The sequence below is a fragment of the Salmo salar genome, chromosome ssa11 (assembly GCF_905237065.1).
Source record: "Salmo salar chromosome ssa11, Ssal_v3.1, whole genome shotgun sequence".
NCBI lineage: Eukaryota > Metazoa > Chordata > Actinopteri > Salmoniformes > Salmonidae > Salmo > Salmo salar.
In genome coordinates, this window is record NC_059452.1 from 34,835,047 (window position 1) to 34,856,396 (window position 21,350).

At 40.6% G+C, this 21,350-nt stretch overlaps 2 protein-coding genes across 4 annotated transcripts; both read left to right on the forward strand.

The window, feature by feature from the left end:
- Positions 1–1,565: 1,565 nt before the first annotated feature.
- On the forward strand, positions 1,566–7,219 carry LOC123725156 (vacuolar protein sorting-associated protein 33B-like). 2 transcript variants are annotated; one of them, XM_045689428.1, is made up of 13 exons: positions 1,566–1,673; positions 2,627–2,771; positions 3,102–3,182; positions 3,312–3,373; positions 3,892–3,941; positions 4,533–4,600; positions 4,694–4,739; positions 4,821–4,915; positions 5,115–5,259; positions 5,590–5,670; positions 5,800–5,861; positions 6,511–6,560; positions 7,152–7,219. In XM_045689428.1, exons 2-9 carry the CDS (start codon positions 2,676–2,678, stop codon positions 5,193–5,195), a joined length of 579 nt encoding a protein of 192 aa, XP_045545384.1. In that variant the 5' UTR covers positions 1,566–1,673; positions 2,627–2,675; the 3' UTR covers positions 5,196–5,259; positions 5,590–5,670; positions 5,800–5,861; positions 6,511–6,560; positions 7,152–7,219. The 2 variants fall into 2 exon arrangements, with proteins under 2 accessions (XP_045545384.1, XP_045545385.1); XM_045689429.1 differs by lacking the exon at positions 1,566–1,673 and having other exon boundaries at positions 2,306–2,771.
- A 1,050-nt stretch (positions 7,220–8,269) lies between these two features.
- LOC106562628 (vacuolar protein sorting-associated protein 33B) lies at positions 8,270–21,331 on the forward strand. 2 transcript variants are annotated; one of them, XM_045689426.1, is made up of 29 exons: positions 8,270–8,288; positions 8,418–8,479; positions 9,129–9,178; positions 9,770–9,837; positions 9,931–9,976; positions 10,057–10,151; positions 10,351–10,495; positions 10,826–10,906; positions 11,036–11,097; positions 11,681–11,730; positions 12,323–12,390; positions 12,484–12,529; positions 12,611–12,705; positions 12,930–13,034; positions 13,373–13,463; positions 13,692–13,769; positions 14,748–14,821; positions 14,933–15,019; positions 15,277–15,367; positions 15,947–16,021; positions 16,134–16,198; positions 16,567–16,621; positions 16,726–16,772; positions 17,181–17,313; positions 18,987–19,060; positions 19,929–20,030; positions 20,132–20,207; positions 20,350–20,472; positions 20,858–21,331. In XM_045689426.1, the coding sequence occupies exons 6-29, from the start codon at positions 10,102–10,104 to the stop codon at positions 20,935–20,937; spliced, it is 1,953 nt and encodes a 650-aa protein (XP_045545382.1). In that variant the 5' UTR covers positions 8,270–8,288; positions 8,418–8,479; positions 9,129–9,178; positions 9,770–9,837; positions 9,931–9,976; positions 10,057–10,101; the 3' UTR covers positions 20,938–21,331. The 2 variants fall into 2 exon arrangements, with proteins under 2 accessions (XP_045545382.1, XP_045545383.1); XM_045689427.1 differs by having other exon boundaries at positions 20,353–20,472.
- Positions 21,332–21,350: the final 19 nt, after the last annotated feature.

A 21,350-nucleotide genomic window follows, 5' to 3' on the forward strand; every position in this document is an offset into this window, starting at 1 on the left:
GGTATGAAGCAATGGGTCTGTTGGGCTCCTGGTCTACAGGTCTGTGTCTTTCTCCTCCCGGATGAAGTAAGAAGCTCTCTGTATAGAGGTATCAGTGTCAGTGTAGTGGAGATGAGAAATAGAGTCAATCGCAGGACACCGAACTGAGTAAAATATACGTATTTACTCTTAGAAAAGCTCATCAGTCAAAATCCACGCAGGGATAAAACAAATATGACAAACACAACTAACACGACCAACAGTAAAATAATAACGCACAAAACATCATGATAACCAGAGGGTTTAAATAGGGAAATAATCATAACGAAATGGGAACCAGGTGTGAACAATCAAGACATAACAAATGGACAAAGAAACATGAATCGGTGGTAGCTAGAAAGCCGGTGACGATGACCGCCGAACGCCGCCCGAATAAGGAGAGGCACCAACTTCGGCGGAAGTCGTGACAAGAGGAGAGTTCTTTTCAAGCTTGTGTTGCTTTCTCAGGTGGGATGGCAGTCTTTTGACCACTGCATGACAGAATGGGGAAAGGCCTGGAGTGATAGTCGTTTTTAGCCTTGCTGCTGCTGCTGCCATCATGTCTGCTTGGTGCTCTGAGGCCGAATGTGTTGACTGCAGACTGGGCCTCCTCTCTGCCCCACTCATGAACCTGCCGCAGGTGACGAGGAAGGTGAATGACGGTGACCTGGCAGCCATCCACCAGACACCTCTTTCGTCCTCTCCTCTGTTTACTGTTCAGATTGAATGAAGACTTCTAATGTTGACTGTATCTGTGGTGTGTTTTCATTTGTTATGGGGCTGTTGTTGTAGAAAGACACTTCAGAAGATGGAAAGACATCCACTGGGATGTGTAAGTCCTCGCCTCTGCAAACATTTGAAGTTGTAATCTTGGATAATTAAAGAGCGGAATAAAATTATTAACATTCACAATTACTGCCCTTTACATATACTGCACCTGTAATGCAAGAAAATACACTACATGACCAAAGGTATGTGGACATCTGCTCGTCAAACATCTCATTCCAAAATCATAGGCATTAATATGGAGTTGGTCCCCTTTTGCTGCTATAACATCCTCCACTCTTCTGGGAAGGCTTTCCACTAGATGTTGGAGCATTGCTGAGGGGAATTGTTTCCATTCAGCCACAAGAGCATTAGTGAAGTTGGGCACTGATGTTGGGCAATTAGACCTGGTGGTTTGCTCTGCTAGGGACCTGGTGCATCTAAATGGTCAAAAAGAGGATCTTCAGGATAAAGGAAAGAAACTTGGTGAGTGCTGGATGCTGCCAACTTGGTATTTGCTTTCAAAAATCCAGTTTTCCACCACATTAGTACGAATGATTTTTATATAGCTCCATCATTGATAGGTAATAGGGAGAGGCTACGGTACCTATTGGATAGTTGGTTTCTTTGGGGTCTTTAGTCCGTTGATCTTGGTGGTTTTCAGCAGAAAATGTCACCGTCTCCAACAATATAACCGAATCTGAACTCATAGTAGCAAGTTGCATACATTAAACAGCAAAGTGCATTGACTAGGTACAGTTCTCCAAACAGTTTTTCTCTCCAGTCATATCTCTCCAGTCATGTCTTGAGATACGGTGCCCTCTATTTACTTGTTAGTAGTGAAACAAAGATTCGCAAAATCCAATCCGCACATACGGAAACAAACCAAGGTAATGTACCTAGCTAGCTAAAATTGATTGAGCATTTTTGTTTATTTTACATTTTAAAATCGTCTAAATCGTCCAATAACCTATACAGTAACGGTATATACATTTGGTGTTAATGACTGTCGTCGTCTCCTTATTGCCATATACAGTTAATCATGGTGTGACTACTAAATCAGCTGATAACTACAGTATGCTAACGTTAGCTCTCGAAAACCCTTCTCTGTATATTGGTTTTCAGGGGTTCAGGTGTTACACCGGCATTTGTCTCAATGTAAACAAACATTCGACGCTCTGTTTTAACGTTTAGAAAAGTAAAAATTATACACTATACTGTAGCTGGCCCGGTTCCACGATTAGTCAAAAGAGGGATTAGCCCCCTCAGTTGAAACTTGTGCCCCCTCAGTTTTTGTTGTAATGTCTCAATATAAAAACATTTTAAAAGTTATAACGATTGAGTGACAGGTTGACACAAAATGTGTATCTCTGCTGCAGTGTCAACACAATGGACAGCCTACTGCTGTGTGTGTGTGTGTGTGTGTGTGTGTGTGTAGGTGCACCTGGCCTCAGATCATTTCTTATTATTTTGTATTTAAATCCGAGACATTCCATTTAGTATGATATGTTATATTTCGTATGGTATGAATTAATTTGTGGATGTCCATCAACCATTTCGTATGATATTAGACAAATTATAATTCATATTATATTTTATGAATTTGCAAAACGTACAATATATTACCAATTAGCAATATGTATAATATGTTACGAATTCTAGCTAGGTGCCTAACGTTAGCTAGCTCGTTGTCATTGTGAAGCTACCCATTCGGCAAAAGAAGTCAATTCAATGTCTATTCCACGTTGGTTCAACTTAATTTAATTAAAATGACGTGGAAACAGTGTTAATTCAGCCAGTGTGCCCAGTGGGTAGCCCATCACAGCTGGATTGCATTTTCCAGGGAGGTGAATGGTTGGGCAGGTGTGCTACTCTGTTCCACCTCAGGCCCCATGGCTCACAGTGTCAGGAGAGATGCCCCTGAGCTCCCTGACTTCTCTCTGCTCAAGAGGCTGGCCAGGGACCAGCTCATTTACCTACTGGAACAGGTAGGACTACTCCACTCTTCTTCCCCCCACTCAGGTTATCAATTGTCTTGGTTCTCAGTATCCACAAGTACTCACACAAGTCATGGATCCTATTAAAGTTGTAAAGCCTGAGTCAGTTTCACAGACAGTCCTGGTCCTGGACTAAAAATCTGTTTCAATTGAGATTCTATAGACTTAATCTGTGTCTGGGAAACCGTCCCTCTATGTTTCTATAATGTATATTAGTCTCTACTGCTGGGAACAATCCTAAATTCCTCTTCTGGGGATTGATTAGGTATATTCATCATCCTCATCATCATCATACTGCATTTTTACTCCCCTGGTTTAAAGCTACTTGGGAGGAAGGACCTGTTCATTGAGGCAGATTTGATGAGCCCCCTGGACCGCATTGCTAATGTCACAACACTAAAGGTACATGTCATTGTTGTTTCTGAATATTGCTGTATACCATATTGATTATGCCTGTCCTTACATATATCAGTTTACCAGGTTACAATGAGGTTCAGTTCTATACAATCTTTGTCACCCTTCTCCTTGTAGCAACATGATGTGGACAAGCTTTACAAAGTGGAATACAAACCCATTGTCAGCACCTCAGATCAGTAAGTAGCAAAGCCTATTGTAGTTCCATAGATCTTCTTCTCTTTTATTGTCTTGGAGGAACAAGTATAACCGCCATAACAATGTTGTAACACAGCCATAACAATGTTGTAACACCGCCATAACAATGTTGTAACACCGCCATAACAATGTTGTAACACCGCCATAACAATGTTGTAACACCGCCATAACAATGTGGTAACACCGCCATAACAATGTTGTAACACCGCCATAACAATGTGGTAACACAGCCATAACAATGTCTGTAACACCGCCATAACAATGTTGTAACACCGCCATAACAATGTTGTAACACAGCCATAACAATGTGGTAACACAGCCATAACAATGTGGTAACGCAGCCATAACAATGTGGTAACACAGCCATAACAATGTTGTATCACCGCCATAACAATGTTGTAACACAGCCATAACAATGTTGTAACACCGCCATAACAATGTTGTAACACTGCCATAACAATGTGGGAACATAGCCATAACAATGTGCCTTCCTTGACAGACTATGCTTCCTGATCCGTCCAAGAATAAAAACTGTCAAGTGGATATGTGGTAAGTAGAATGGTGGCACCCTGATATTGAAAATCAGCTGATTCATATTGTATTTTATAAAAGTGTAATTGTTGGGATGCCAGTGCAGTGAAAGATTAAGTTAGCAACGCTATTCCCTTCCTGAGAAATGAATTACTGTCGTCCCAGACTTTGAAATGCCTTGTCTTTTCTGGATCAGTGGTATTATCGACAGTGCTTCTGGAGTACGTTGTGTTACTGTGCAAACAAAGGCTTCTGATTTGATGTCCTTGATCGGGAAGACAATGAGGGAAATCACTCTGTTATGAGTTTGACTTTATTTATTCTTGCTCACAGATAAAACTGAAGAAATGCAGAATTTACATGACTACTAATTGCAAAACACTAATTTAAATACATAACACATAATACATTATATAAATAGAATACAGAACACTTGAAACATTACAGTACATTTTTTAGATGGGGGGGGACCATTTAAGAGGTAGAGTTATTATACAGTCTGACAGCAGTGAGTAGAGTGGCGTTTCGCAGGTGGTTCGTACGGGCAGTTATACAGGACAGTTCGTGGCTGTTTCATATACTCACTGACAAATTGGTTTCCTTTTCCAGATGTGGTCAATGCAGACAAAGCATTTGGGAGATACAGAAGATACAAGATCATATTTAGCCCTCAGAAGGTGATTATTAAGTACTTATTGTATACTCTCTGCAATAAAACAATTATATTTATTTTCTTTGCTCATTCTTCTCTCGCTTTCCGTGTCTTACAGTTTTATGCATGCGAGAACCTTTTGGAGGAGCAGGGAATCTTTGGTGGTAGGTGTCTTTTGATATTTCATATTTTGTTATTCCAGATGTTTGAATGTTAACAGACACTTTTTCACTCCCCTTGTGAAGATGTGACTACTGACGAGTGGTCATTCTACCTCCTGCCCCTGGACGATGACATCATTAGCTTGGAGCTTCCGGAATTCTTCAGAGACAACTTCCTGGTAATGATAGACAGTAGTGCTGACGGGAACTGTGTTTAGGAATATCATTCCCACTTTATGATGCAAAAATGATGTATTTACATGTAGTTACATAAGCAAGTACAGTGTAATAACAAATGAGTAACACATTTTGACATATAACTAACAACATAGTACTGGGACTAGTGTGGTTATATTCATAGTGCTCATTATTTTCCAGGGAGGTGAATGGTTGGGCAGGTGTGCTACTCTGTTCCACCTCAGGCCCCATGGCTCACAGTGTCAGGAGAGATGCCCCTGAGCTCCCTGACTTCTCTCTGCTCAAGAGGCTGGCCAGGGACCAGCTCATTTACCTACTGGAACAGGTAGGACTACTCCACTCTTCTTCCCCCCACTCAGGTTATCAATTGTCTTGGTTCTCAGTATCCACAAGTACTCACACAAGTCATGGATCCTATTAAAGTTGTAAAGCCTCAGTCAGTTTCACAGACAGTCCTGGTCCTGGACTAAAAATCTGTTTCAATTGAGATTCTATAGACTTAATCTGTGTCTGGGAAACCGTCCCTCTATGTTTCTATAATGTATATTAGTCTCTACTGCTGGGAACAATCCTAAATTCCTCTTCTGGGGATTGATTAGGTATATTCATCATCCTCATCATCATCATACTGCATTTTTACTCCCCTGGTTTAAAGCTACTTGGGAGGAAGGACCTGTTCATTGAGGCAGATTTGATGAGCCCCCTGGACCGCATTGCTAATGTCACAACACTAAAGGTACATGTCATTGTTGTTTCTGAATATTGCTGTATACCATATTGATTATGCCTGTCCTTACATATATCAGTTTACCAGGTTACAATGAGGTTCAGTTCTATACAATCTTTGTCACCCTTCTCCTTGTAGCAACATGATGTGGACAAGCTTTACAAAGTGGAATACAAACCCATTGTCAGCACCTCAGATCAGTAAGTAGCAAAGCCTATTGTAGTTCCATAGATCTTCTTCTCTTTTATTGTCTTGGAGGAACAAGTATAACCGCCATAACAATGTTGTAACACAGCCATAACAATGTTGTAACACCGCCATAACAATGTTGTAACACCGCCATAACAATGTTGTAACACCGCCATAACAATGTTGTAACACCGCCATAACAATGTGGTAACACCGCCATAACAATGTTGTAACACCGCCATAACAATGTGGTAACACAGCCATAACAATGTTGTAACACCGCCATAACAATGTGGTAACACAGCCATAACAATGTGGTAACACAGCCATAACAATGTGGTAACACCGCCATAACAATGTTGTAACACCGCCATAACAATGTGGTAACACAGCCATAACAATGTTGTAACACCGCCATAACAATGTTGTAACACCGCCATAACAATGTTGTAACACAGCCATAACAATGTGGTAACGCAGCCATAACAATGTGGTAACGCAGCCATAACAATGTGGTAACACAGCCATAACAATGTTGTATCACCGCCATAACAATGTTGTAACACAGCCATAACAATGTTATAACACCGCCATAACAATGTTGTAACACTGCCATAACAATGTGGGAACATAGCCATAACAATGTGCCTTCCTTGACAGACTATGCTTCCTGATCCGTCCAAGAATAAAAACTGTCAAGTGGATATGTGGTAAGTAGAATGGTGGCACCCTGATATTGAAAATCAGCTGATTCATATTGTATTTTATAAAAGTGTAATTGTTGGGATGCCAGTGCAGTGAAAGATTAAGTTAGCAACGCTATTCCCTTCCTGAGAAATGAATTACTGTCGTCCCAGACTTTGAAATGCCTTGTCTTTTCTGGATCAGTGGTATTATCGACAGTGCTTCTGGAGTACGTTGTGTTACTGTGCAAACAAAGGCTTCTGATTTGATGTCCTTGATCGGGAAGACAATGAGGGAAATCACTCTGTTATGAGTTTGACTTTATTTATTCTTGCTCACAGATAAAACTGAAGAAATGCAGAATTTACATGACTACTAATTGCAAAACACTAATTTAAATACATAACACATAATACATTATATAAATAGAATACAGAACACTTGAAACATTACAGTACATTTTTTAGATGGGGGGGACCATTTAAGAGGTAGAGTTATTATACAGTCTGACAGCAGTGAGTAGAGTGGCGTTTCGCAGGTGGTTCGTACGGGCAGTTATACAGGACAGTTCGTGGCTGTTTCATATACTCACTGACAAATTGGTTTCCTTTTTCCAGATGTGGTCAATGCAGACAAAGCATTTGGGAGATACAGAAGATACAAGATCATATTTAGCCCTCAGAAGGTGATTATTAAGTACTTATTGTATACTCTCTGCAATAAAACAATTATATTTATTTTCTTTGCTCATTCTTCTCTCGCTTTCCGTGTCTTACAGTTTTATGCATGCGAGAACCTTTTGGAGGAGCAGGGAATCTTTGGTGGTAGGTGTCTTTTGATATTTCATATTTTGTTATTCCAGATGTTTGAATGTTAACAGACACTTTTTCACTCCCTTGTGAAGATGTGACTACTGACGAGTGGTCATTCTACCTCCTGCCCCTGGACGATGACATCATTAGCTTGGAGCTTCCGGAATTCTTCAGAGACAACTTCCTGGTAATGATAGACAGTAGTGCTGACGGGAACTGTGTTTAGGAATATCATTCCCACTTTATGATGCAAAAATGATGTATTTACATGTAGTTACATAAGCAAGTACAGTGTAATAACAAATGAGTAACACATTTTGACATATAACTAACAACATAGTACTGGGACTAGTGTGGTTATATTCATAGTGCTCATTATTTTCCAGGGAGGTGAATGGTTGGGCAGGTGTGCTACTCTGTTCCACCTCAGGCCCCATGGCTCACAGTGTCAGGAGAGATGCCCCTGAGCTCCCTGACTTCTCTCTGCTCAAGAGGCTGGCCAGGGACCAGCTCATTTACCTACTGGAACAGGTAGGACTACTCCACTCTTCTTCCCCCCACTCAGGTTATCAATTGTCTTGGTTCTCAGTATCCACAAGTACTCACACAAGTCATGGATCCTATTAAAGTTGTAAAGCCTCAGTCAGTTTCACAGACAGTCCTGGTCCTGGACTAAAAATCTGTTTCAATTGAGATTCTATAGACTTAATCTGTGTCTGGGAAACCGTCCCTCTATGTTTCTATAATGTATATTAGTCTCTACTGCTGGGAACAATCCTAAATTCCTCTTCTGGGGATTGATTAGGTATATTCATCATCCTCATCATCATCATACTGCATTTTTACTCCCCTGGTTTAAAGCTACTTGGGAGGAAGGACCTGTTCATTGAGGCAGATTTGATGAGCCCCCTGGACCGCATTGCTAATGTCACAACACTAAAGGTACATGTCATTGTTGTTTCTGAATATTGCTGTATACCATATTGATTATGCCTGTCCTTACATATATCAGTTTACCAGGTTACAATGAGGTTCAGTTCTATACAATCTTTGTCACCCTTCTCCTTGTAGCAACATGATGTGGACAAGCTTTACAAAGTGGAATACAAACCCATTGTCAGCACCTCAGATCAGTAAGTAGCAAAGCCTATTGTAGTTCCATAGATCTTCTTCTCTTTTATTGTCTTGGAGGAACAAGTATAACCGCCATAACAATGTTGTAACACAGCCATAACAATGTTGTAACACCGCCATAACAATGTTGTAACACCGCCATAACAATGTTGTAACACCGCCATAACAATGTTGTAACACCGCCATAACAATGTGGTAACACCGCCATAACAATGTTGTAACACCGCCATAACAATGTGGTAACACAGCCATAACAATGTTGTAACACCGCCATAACAATGTGGTAACACAGCCATAACAATGTGGTAACACAGCCATAACAATGTGGTAACACCGCCATAACAATGTTGTAACACCGCCATAACAATGTGGTAACACAGCCATAACAATGTTGTAACACCGCCATAACAATGTTGTAACACCGCCATAACAATGTTGTAACACAGCCATAACAATGTGGTAACACAGCCATAACAATGTGGTAACGCAGCCATAACAATGTGGTAACACAGCCATAACAATGTTGTATCACCGCCATAACAATGTTGTAACACAGCCATAACAATGTTGTAACACCGCCATAACAATGTTGTAACACTGCCATAACAATGTGGGAACATAGCCATAACAATGTGCCTTCCTTGACAGACTATGCTTCCTGATCCGTCCAAGAATAAAAACTGTCAAGTGGATATGTGGTAAGTAGAATGGTGGCACCCTGATATTGAAAATCAGCTGATTCATATTGTATTTTATAAAAGTGTAATTGTTGGGATGCCAGTGCAGTGAAAGATTAAGTTAGCAACGCTATTCCCTTCCTGAGAAATGAATTACTGTCGTCCCAGACTTTGAAATGCCTTGTCTTTTCTGGATCAGTGGTATTATCGACAGTGCTTCTGGAGTACGTTGTGTTACTGTGCAAACAAAGGCTTCTGATTTGATGTCCTTGATCGGGAAGACAATGAGGGAAATCACTCTGTTATGAGTTTGACTTTATTTATTCTTGCTCACAGATAAAACTGAAGAAATGCAGAATTTACATGACTACTAATTGCAAAACACTAATTTAAATACATAACACATAATACATTATATAAATAGAATACAGAACACTTGAAACATTACAGTACATTTTTTAGATGGGGGGGGACCATTTAAGAGGTAGAGTTATTATACAGTCTGACAGCAGTGAGTAGAGTGGCGTTTCGCAGGTGGTTCGTACGGGCAGTTATACAGGACAGTTCGTGGCTGTTTCATATACTCACTGACAAATTGGTTTCCTTTTCCAGATGTGGTCAATGCAGACAAAGCATTTGGGAGATACAGAAGATACAAGATCATATTTAGCCCTCAGAAGGTGATTATTAAGTACTTATTGTATACTCTCTGCAATAAAACAATTATATTTATTTTCTTTGCTCATTCTTCTCTCGCTTTCCGTGTCTTACAGTTTTATGCATGCGAGAACCTTTTGGAGGAGCAGGGAATCTTTGGTGGTAGGTGTCTTTTGATATTTCATATTTTGTTATTCCAGATGTTTGAATGTTAACAGACACTTTTTCACTCCCTTGTGAAGATGTGACTACTGACGAGTGGTCATTCTACCTCCTGCCCCTGGACGATGACATCATTAGCTTGGAGCTTCCGGAATTCTTCAGAGACAACTTCCTGGTAATGATAGACAGTAGTGCTGACGGGAACTGTGTTTAGGAATATCATTCCCACTTTATGATGCAAAAATGATGTATTTACATGTAGTTACATAAGCAAGTACAGTGTAATAACAAATGAGTAACACATTTTGACATATAACTAACAACATAGTACTGGGACTAGTGTGGTTATATTCATAGTGCTCATTATTTTCCAGGGAGGTGAATGGTTGGGCAGGTGTGCTACTCTGTTCCACCTCAGGCCCCATGGCTCACAGTGTCAGGAGAGATGCCCCTGAGCTCCCTGACTTCTCTCTGCTCAAGAGGCTGGCCAGGGACCAGCTCATTTACCTACTGGAACAGGTAGGACTACTCCACTCTTCTTCCCCCCACTCAGGTTATCAATTGTCTTGGTTCTCAGTATCCACAAGTACTCACACAAGTCATGGATCCTATTAAAGTTGTAAAGCCTCAGTCAGTTTCACAGACAGTCCTGGTCCTGGACTAAAAATCTGTTTCAATTGAGATTCTATAGACTTAATCTGTGTCTGGGAAACCGTCCCTCTATGTTTCTATAATGTATATTAGTCTCTACTGCTGGGAACAATCCTAAATTCCTCTTCTGGGGATTGATTAGGTATATTCATCATCCTCATCATCATCATACTGCATTTTTACTCCCCTGGTTTAAAGCTACTTGGGAGGAAGGACCTGTTCATTGAGGCAGATTTGATGAGCCCCCTGGACCGCATTGCTAATGTCACAACACTAAAGGTACATGTCATTGTTGTTTCTGAATATTGCTGTATACCATATTGATTATGCCTGTCCTTACATATATCAGTTTACCAGGTTACAATGAGGTTCAGTTCTATACAATCTTTGTCACCCTTCTCCTTGTAGCAACATGATGTGGACAAGCTTTACAAAGTGGAATACAAACCCATTGTCAGCACCTCAGATCAGTAAGTAGCAAAGCCTATTGTAGTTCCATAGATCTTCTTCTCTTTTATTGTCTTGGAGGAACAAGTATAACCGCCATAACAATGTTGTAACACAGCCATAACAATGTTGTAACACCGCCATAACAATGTTGTAACACCGCCATAACAATGTTGTAACACCGCCATAACAATGTTGTAACACCGCCATAACAATGTGGTAACACAGCCATAACAATGTTGTAACACCGCCATAACAATGTGGTAACACAGCCATAACAATGTGGTAACACAGCCATAACAATGTGGTAACACCGCCATAACAATGTTGTAACACCGCCATAACAATGTGGTAACACAGCCATAACAATGTTGTAACACCGTCATAACAATGTTGTAACACAGCCATAACAATGTGGTAACACAGCCATAACAATGTGGTAACGCAGCCATAACAATGTGGTAACACAGCCATAACAATGTTGTATCACCGCCATAACAATGTTGTAACACAGCCATAACAATGTTGTAACACCGCCATAACAATGTTGTAACACTGCCATAACAATGTGGGAACATAGCCATAACAATGTGCCTTCCTTGACAGACTATGCTTCCTGATCCGTCCAAGAATAAAAACTGTCAAGTGGATATGTGGTAAGTAGAATGGTGGCACCCTGATATTGAAAATCAGCTGATTCATATTGTATTTTATAAAAGTGTAATTGTTGGGATGCCAGTGCAGTGAAAGATTAAGTTAGCAACGCTATTCCCTTCCTGAGAAATGAATTACTGTCGTCCCAGACTTTGAAATGCCTTGTCTTTTCTGGATCAGTGGTATTATCGACAGTGCTTCTGGAGTACGTTGTGTTACTGTGCAAACAAAGGCTTCTGATTTGATGTCCTTGATCGGGAAGACAATGAGGGAAATCACTCTGTTATGAGTTTGACTTTATTTATTCTTGCTCACAGATAAAACTGAAGAAATGCAGAATTTACATGACTACTAATTGCAAAACACTAATTTAAATACATAACACATAATACATTATATAAATAGAATACAGAACACTTGAAACATTACAGTACATTTTTTAGATTGGGGGGGGACCATTTAAGAGGTAGAGTTATTATACAGTCTGACAGCAGTGAGTAGAGTGGCGTTTCGCAGGTGGTTCGTACGGGCAGTTATACAGGACAGTTCGTGGCTGTTTCATATACTCACTGACAAATTGGTTTCCTTTTCCAGATGTGGTCAATGCAGACAAAGCATTTGGGAGATACAGAAGATACAAGATCATATTTAGCCCTCAGAAGGTGATTATTAAGTACTTATTGTATACTCTCTGCAATAAAACAATTATATTTATTTTCTTTGCTCATTCTTCTCTCGCTTTCCGTGTCTTACAGTTTTATGCATGCGAGAACCTTTTGGAGGAGCAGGGAATCTTTGGTGGTAGGTGTCTTTTGATATTTCATATTTTGTTATTCCAGATGTTTGAATGTTAACAGACACTTTTTCACTCCCCTTGTGAAGATGTGACTACTGACGAGTGGTCATTCTACCTCCTGCCCCTGGACGATGACATCATTAGCTTGGAGCTTCCGGAATTCTTCAGAGACAACTTCCTGGTAATGATAGACAGTAGTGCTGACGGGAACTGTGTTTAGGAATATCATTCCCACTTTATGATGCAAAAATGATGTATTTACATGTAGTTACATAAGCAAGTACAGTGTAATAACAAATGAGTAACACATTTTGACATATAACTAACAACATAGTACTGGGACTAGTGTGGTTATATTCATAGTGCTCATTATTTTGCTAACACGCATGACCTGTGTGTCCACAGGAGGGAGACCAGCGCTGGGTGAGAACAGCGGGTAGTGCCCTGCATCTCCTACACTCTGTCTACGGCCCCTTCTCTAAGGTGTATGGGATCGGACGATGCTCCAAGGTAAGATCAGCTCAGTACATCAACACTCTTTAATGTATTTTTGTATACCGCAATTCAGCGTTTAGCTGCCTTGTGTACTGAATTAAAACAAAACTAAAATACATCTGGGATTATGATTCTAGATGGTACTGAATGAATGATTTACTATGGGTGCCAGTCTGTTTATGCTTCAGCCAACCAGTCTTTGTCTTGTTCATCAAGGTAGAGCTGTATGTTGTTGAATGCAGACACAGTCAGAAAGCAGCACCGGTACAGATGATTTAGATTTTCAAACACCATGATTTAGACAAGATTCATAGAGTAAGTGTTAACAGTATCTGGTCTCTTGCCCGGTTCAGATGGCGTATGAATCGTGGAGGGAGCAGGTGGAGGAGGGGGAACAGAGAGCGCGTCAAGCGGAGATCGGAAATGTGTTTCTCATTGACAGAGGTAGATCTTTCTTGAACTGTGAATCACGGCAGTTGTGACGTTTGTCTTATTTGTTGCTCTCATTTTTTGACATTTTAAATATGCTATTGGATAATGGTGTTATTATTCATTCTCACAGACTAACGCATGAAAATGTGGATTTCGAATGGAATTCTCCTTTAAGTATAACAATATGTGTCATAATAATAGTTGATATCATACTAATGTTCTTTCTCATTCTCTTTGCAGATGTGGACCTTGTGACTCCTCTGTGTTCCCAGGTTGTCTATGAAGGACTTTTGGATGATATTTTCAGAATTAAATGTGGTAAGCAATGATATTTGCTCTGATTACAGTCTCTACTTTGAAATAGCTATACTGCAAATAATGTGGTCTTTATATATTGTGTCATTTACATTTATATACATTTACATTTAAGTCAATTTGCAGACGCTCTTATCCAGAGCGACTTACAAAATGGTGCATTCACCTTATGATATCCAGTGGAACAACCACTTTACAATAGTGCATCTAAATCTTTTAAGGGGGGGGGGTTAGAAGGATTACTTTATCCTATCCTAGGTATTCCTTAAAGAGGTGGGGTTTCAGGTGTCTCCGGAAGGTGGTGATTGACTCCGCTGTCCTGGCGTCGTGAGGGAGCTTGTTCCACCATTGGGGTGCCAGAGCAGCGAACAGTTTTGACTGGGCTGAGCGGGAACTGTGCTTCCTCAGAGGTAGGGGGGCCAGCAGGCCAGTGGTGGATGAACGCAGTGCACTTGTTTGGGTGTAGGGCCTGATCAGAGCCTGAAGGTATGGAGGTGCCGTTCCCTTCACAGCTCCGTAGGCAATCACCATGGTCTTGTAGCGGATGCGAGCTTCAACTGGAAGCCAGTGGAGAGAGCGGAGGAGCGGGGTGACGTGAGAGAACTTGGGAAGGTTGAACACCAGACGGGCTGCGGCGTTCTGGATGAGTTGTAGGGGTTTAATGGCACAGGCAGGGAGCCCAGCCAACAGCGAGTTGCAGTAATCCAGACGGGAGATGACAAGTGCCTGGATTAGGACCTGCGCTGCTTCCTGTGTGAGGCAGGGTCATACTCTGCGAATGTTGTAGAGCATGAACCTACAGGATCGGGTCACCGCCTTGATGTTAGTGGAGAACGACAAGTCAAGTAGTCAAGGACCACACACACACTGAAGCCTCTTATTGCTGTATACCATTACAGTTGCAATAAGATCTTAATGCCATTTTATGCATTGTATGTCCATTGTCTGTATGGAATTATAATCCATCTCTTTGTCTTATAGGATGTGTGGAGTTTGGTCCAGATGTCACCTCCTCTGACAAGAGTATAAAAGTGATGCTAAACTCTCAAGATAAGGTTGGCCTTTTAGAAGTATAACACGGTTGAATTGATATCATTTCCCCTTCACTGGTTTAAGGATGACAAGGATGACAGTCTCACTGGAATTTATATGCGTTTCTCTCTCAGGTTTTTAACGAGATCAGGAACGAGCATTTCTCCCAGGTGTTTGGCTTCCTAAGTCAAAAGGCCCGAAACCTCCAGACTGCATATGATGTGAGTGTTTCATTCTGACCATATTTACATCTCTATGGGCCTTTGTGCTTCCAATTGATTTGTTTGCCTTTATTTGCTAGGTATGGTAAGCTGATTGACAGCACATTTATAATTTACAACAATGCCCCCTGGTGAAGTGTTGCCCTGCGTGGATGCATAATATTTGTCTTAAATGTCCTCTTAGAACTTTCTTTACATCAAAGAGTAGAAGTTCATGTTTGACGATTATTCATCTCTCTCCGTCTCGGTCATTACAGAAGCGTAGTGGAATGGACATTAAACAGATGAAGACGTTTGTGTCGGAGGAGCTGAAAGGGTTAAAACAGGAGCATCGGCTCCTCAGTCTGCGTGAGTATTGAGTCTCTACTTCCCCAGAGTCAGATGAATTGGTTGAGACCATTTTTATGTCTGTGTGCATTTTGAAGGAAGTTGTTAACTGGTGTTAGCGCAATTTATATTTCGTTTTTATTTAACTTGGCAAGTCAGTTAAGAACAAATTCTTATTTACAATGACGAGCTACACCGACCAAACCCTCCCCTAACCCGGACGACGCTGGGCCAATTGTGTGCCGCTCTATGGGACTCCCGGTCACGGCCGGTTGTGATACAGCCTGGGATCGAACCCGAGTCTCTAGTGACGCCTCTAGCACTGCGATGCAGTGCCTTAGACTGCTGCGCCACTCAGGATCCTATGAATGAATGGAAGTCTATGGTAACTGCTAGTATGCTATTAGATACCAAAGACTTTCAGTCATTGCGCTAACACTAGTTAAAATTGGCTCGCGAAACTACCTCTAACTTCCTTCATACTGGATGTAGAGACATACAAATGGTATCCATGAGTTCATCTGACTATGAGGAAGTAGATAAAGGGCTTCATTGCAAAAATCCCAAAGTATCCCTTTAAAAAGACATGTCTCTCTTCAGATATTGGTGCCAGTGAGTCGATGATGAAGAAGAAAACAAAGCAGGACTTCCAAGAGCTGTTGAAGACAGAGCACTGTAATATTACATTACATAGTCTATACTATACTTTGAGGCATATGTTTTTTCCCCATATGAATCCCATTTCCTGCATTGCATAATAACTGATACTTATTTCCCCACCCGACAGCCTTACTGGAGGGGTTTGAAATCCGTGAATGTATTTCCTACATAGAGGAGCATATCAATAGGCAGGTGAGATTGTCTGGAAGATAATGGTACCATAGAAATATAATGAATAGCTTCCAAATCCATTCTATTCATTATATTTCTATGAATGGTACATGCATACAGGTAATCATAGTGCTAAATCGGCCCAATAAGATTTATATTGCAGGTTGTATTCATCAATCATCCTGGCACATAATTGTTCTCTCCAACCACATCAAACTGTAAACCTTGTTGCCAGGGACCACACTGGAGGAAGCTATCATCCACCTTATTGTGTTATCATCCACCTTATTGTGTTATCAACCACCTTATTGTGTTATCAACCACCTTATTGTGTTGTCATCCACCTTATTGTGTTATCATCCACCTTATTGTGTTGTCATCCACCTTAGGTCTCTATGGTGGAAAGTATGAGACTCCTTTGTCTGCTGTCTCTCACAGAAAACGGTGAGTCTTCACAGATATGTTTTTTAACCAAACACATGAAAATATAGTTGATCTCATGATAAGACTCTTGTCCTTTTAAATCAGCTGTTTATATTTTCCTTCAGGCCTCCTTCCCAAAGATTATCGGTCATTAAAAGCCCAGTTTCTACAGGTGGGTTCTGCTATCATAGGTATTGTTTTAAATGATATCTAGCACTGGTTGGGAAAAACTGGTTGCAATGATGTCAGGCTGACATATTTTGTGATGTCATGTTGTGTACTGGTTGTAAAAATTGTTTGGGGGGTACAAATCTTTTTAGTGACCAGAAAAATATGACCTCTCCCAGTCCCAGATATCTTGACGTTGTCAGGAAAAAAAGACGTCTATACAACCAACCATTTTACAACCATAAAATGATGACATCCCAGGCCAGATTTTGCCCGCTAGTGTGTTACTGTGTTACACCGTCAGTGTAATGTGCATTTAGACTGGATTCATTCTGTATCTTTGTATTTCCATTTTTGTTTTGTTGGAGCCTTTTCCTTGTTATATAGTTCTCTGTCCTATTTCTTCTCTCAGAGTTATGGCATTGAACACCTACTGACGTTTTCCAAACTGAAGCAGCTAGGCCTGCTGGTGGAGCAGCAGCCTGGAGAGACCCTCACTGTCATGGAGAGCAGAGTGGGCAAACTGGTCAACGACAAAACCGCAGGTCAGATACAGGCTGGTCCCAATACCATTACTGTATTTAATACAGGCTGGTCCCAATACCGTTACTGTATTTAATATAGGCTGGGTCCCAATACCGTTACTGTATTTAATACAGGCTGGGTCCCAATACCATTACTGTATTTAATACAGGCTGGTCCCAATACCGTTACTATATTTAATACAGGCTGTGTCCCAATACCGTTACTGTATTTAATACAGGCTGGTCCCAATACCGTTACTGTATTTAATACAGGCTGGTCCCAATACCGTTACTGTATTTAATACAGGCTGGGTCCCAATACCGTTACTGTATTTAATACAGGCTGGGTCCCAATACCGTTACTATATTTAATACAGGCTGGTCCCAATACCGTTAATGTATTTAATACAGGCTGGTCCCAATACCGTTACTGTATTTAATACAGGCTGGTCCCAATACCGTTACTGTATTTAATACAGGCTGGTCCCAATACCGTTACTGTATTTAATACAGGCTGGTCCCAATACCGTTACTATATTTAATACAGTCTGTGTCCCAATACCGTTACTATATTTAATACAGGCTGTGTCCCAATACCGTTACTGTATTTAATACAGGCTGTGTCCCAATACCGTTACTGTATTTAATATAGGCTGTGTCCCAATACCGTTACTGTATTTAATACAGGCTGTGTCCCAATACCGTTACTGTATTTAATATAGGCTGTGTCCCAATACCGTTACTGTATTTAATATAGGCTGTGTCCCAATACCGTTACTGTATTTAATATAGGCTGTGTCCCAATACCGTTACTATATTTAATACAGGCTGGGTCCCAATACCCTTACTATATTTAATACAGGCTGGGTCCCAATACCGTTACTGTATTTAATATAGGCTGTGTCCCAATACCGTTACTGTATTTAATACAGGCTGGGTCCCAATACCGTTACTGTATTTAATACAGGCTGGGTCCCAATACCGTTACTGTATTTAATATAGGCCGTGTCTCAATACCGTTACTATATTTAATACAGGCTGTGTCCCAATACCGTTACTGTATTTAATACAGGCTGGTCCCAATACCGTTACTGTATTTAATACAGGCTGGGTCCCAATACCGTTACTGTATTTAATACAGGCTGGTCCCAATACCGTTACTGTATTTAATACAGGCTGGGTCCCAATACCGTTACTGTATTCAATATGGGCGGTGTCCCAATACTGTTAATATATTTAATACGGGCTGTGTCCCAATACCGTTACTTTATTTAATACAGGCTGTGTCCCAATACCGTTACTGTATTTAATACAGGCTGGGTCCCAATACCGTTACTGTATTTAATACAGGCTGGGTCCCAATACCATTACTGTATATAACTACTTTGTTTTTCTCCTCGTTTCCTTTCCTAAGTGACCACCACTAATTGATGAAATGTCTGAATAGGTTTCTCAATGTTACTTTAACCTGTCAAGTCATTGTAATAAGGAAAAGGGATAAGGAAATTAAGCTAATTAAGAATAGTGAGAGACTGACTGATCTGAACCAAGTGAGGGTACAGTGATTTTAGTTTTTGAGACTACTACTACCCACAAAATACACATCATAGATATACTGTACTTTAGAGTCCTGACAATGACAAGATGCTCTGCAAAATATCAGCACTTGAACCTTTCAACATGTTCTATTTTAGGAAAGCTGACTGATGCCTTCTCCTCCCTGGCCAAGAAGAGCAATTTCCGTGCCTTGGGCAGGAGGCTCAATCTGGTATGTAGTCTTTTAATTTAATGAACAACCTAATTACCATATTAAAAACATAGCCATGTATTGAGTTACTTTAACTTCATGAAATTTCACTAAACATTATAGGGCGGATTCGTGTACACAGATTAAGCCTAATCCTGGATTCTCCATTAAACTTTGTTTTTAGTTCAGGACTAGGCTGGGAAAGGGCCAGGAAACTCGCCCTAAATCAGGGTCTCCCAAACGTTTTTGGCCGTGACCCTATTTTGACATAAATAAAAAGTTGACCCCACTATGTCAAAAAACTGATGTAATCAACGGCAAATGTTTACTTTTTACATTTTGGCTATGACAGTCTATGATAAATCAGTCTGACAGTACTTTTGTCAGTATTTCAATCTGAAGGAAATATGGTTTGAAGTGACTAAAATGCACCAGGAAAGGTATAAGTTCAGAAGATCATCAGGCAATAATGTTGTCTGATCTTCAGTTTGATTTAGTGCCAGTCTGTTCTAATGAGTCCTGCGTGGCTTGTGAGCATTGTGGAGGGAAACAGAAGATACATACGTGTTCCTGAGAGTCTAATCTTACAGTAATGGGGTCATAATATTTTGTATCTTGAACCATTTAAAAGATAGAGCCAAATTTGTAGGAAGGAAACAGAAACCGCTCTGTTTATTACAACTGTATCTAGAGGCTACCGGAGGTTACTGATGAAACCCTGGTTCTAAGAACTAAGAGCGATTTTCTTTATATATATTTTTTTCAACGTTTCTCTCGGGACCCCATTTTCAAATCACGACCCCTAGTTTGGGAAACACTGCCCTAAAATAACTCCATAACCAAACAGTATTGCAATGAAACCAGGTGTCCTTACTATATCTATATCAAGGTGCCCAAGTCGGATGAAGAATATGACCTCCGTGTCCCTCGAGACATGGCCTATATCTTCAGTGGAGCCTACATTCCTTTGAGCTGCAAACTCATCGAACAGGTAGGTGGACTCCAATATGAATGAACTCATGGATACTAAGACAGAAGTGTGTTACAATTAGTGATATAATAAAGAGTATTCCGCTTGTGCTACGTCTGCAGGTATTGGAGCGTGATGGCTGGACAGGGCTGGAGGAAGTCACCCGCATGCTCAACGGACATGAATTTGCAGTCACAGGTAAGACAAGTGGGCTTGACATTGACACTGAAATGTATGTAAAAGGCACTTTTGAATGGAAAGTCCATAGAGGAAAGGGGAACACTCAGAGCATTCCAGTTCTTTATTTTCTCTTGCTCTCTACCTCCCCCCTCTCTCTCAGCAGGTAGTAACGGATCAGACGCAAGGGTGAAGACTGATTCTCAGCGTATCATCCTAGTCATGTTCCTGGGTGGGTGCACCTTCTCAGAGATCTCAGCACTACGCTTCCTGGGCAGAGAGAAAGGTAAGGAAGGCTTTATATTGGGATTCTGGAGGGTGGTAGTACTAGAAATGTAACAGTGTGCCAATGTAGGGAACAGCAGAAGTCTTGAGAGGTGGGCCAGTAACCAGAGGGTTGCCGGTTCGAATCCCAATGCTGACAGGGAAGATGTAGAGGGTGTGAGCTAGGGAAAGATATATTCATGCCCCTATTTCTACCTCTATTTCTCCTAGGTTATACATTTATTTTGGTGACTACATAGTTTACAATACATGTTTTTATAGGTCAAGCGGGTTCTCCATATTACTTTGTACCATTGAAAAAGAGACCATGGCTCTCAATTGGGATTCTCTGTATAAATACAAGTTGAATAAAAGTGGATAATGTGTTCTCTCTATGGTGTTTCTAGGTCTTAAATTCATTGTGGTGACCACAGCTATCACAAACAGTACCAGACTTCTGGAGTCTATGTTGGACAACCATGCATGAGTCCTGGGGTCTTTCTATCATTGCCAATGGAAGCATCCAGCTTGTGGTCCAAGACATCATGGGGACACATACAGATTACTTTTTGGACAATTTGGATCTACAATATGACAACAAGCTACATGTTTGCATTTGTTATTCAGAGTCTTGTATTGGAAGCAGTCACTGTCTAGGCTAGATCTGGTTCAGAAAAAAATTGATTGACGTTGGAATATATTCCATCATAGTGCTATACCAACTGCAAAAGGTGTACAAAGAATTTCGTTTTCAGTCCACAGTACAAAATAAATATGTTTTATTTGTCTGTGATTTATAATAAATTATATTTATGAATCTTACTATATCAAATACCTGTAGGTAAATAAACAATGACGTCTCTGTACAGTGACATTTGAAAGCATGTCTGTCACTTTACT

What these genes read in the sequence shown, in the direction of transcription:
- LOC106562628 (XM_045689426.1), top strand. Translation starts at nt 10,102, where the DNA reads ATGACATCATTAGCTTGGAGCTTCCGGAATTCTTCAGAGACAACTTCC. An exon ending in TCTTCAGAGACAACTTCCTG is followed by an intron (nt 12,706 to 12,929) that starts GTAATGATAGAC and finishes GTGTGTCCACAG; the next exon opens with GAGGGAGACCAGCGCTGGGT. An exon ending in GCTGCAAACTCATCGAACAG is followed by an intron (nt 20,031 to 20,131) that starts GTAGGTGGACTC and finishes CTACGTCTGCAG; the next exon opens with GTATTGGAGCGTGATGGCTG.
- LOC123725156 (XM_045689428.1), top strand. Translation starts at nt 2,676, where the DNA reads ATGGCTCACAGTGTCAGGAGAGATGCCCCTGAGCTCCCTGACTTCTCT. An exon ending in CTAATGTCACAACACTAAAG is followed by an intron (nt 3,183 to 3,311) that starts GTACATGTCATT and finishes TTCTCCTTGTAG; the next exon opens with CAACATGATGTGGACAAGCT. An exon ending in ATTGTCAGCACCTCAGATCA is followed by an intron (nt 3,374 to 3,891) that starts GTAAGTAGCAAA and finishes CTTCCTTGACAG; the next exon opens with ACTATGCTTCCTGATCCGTC.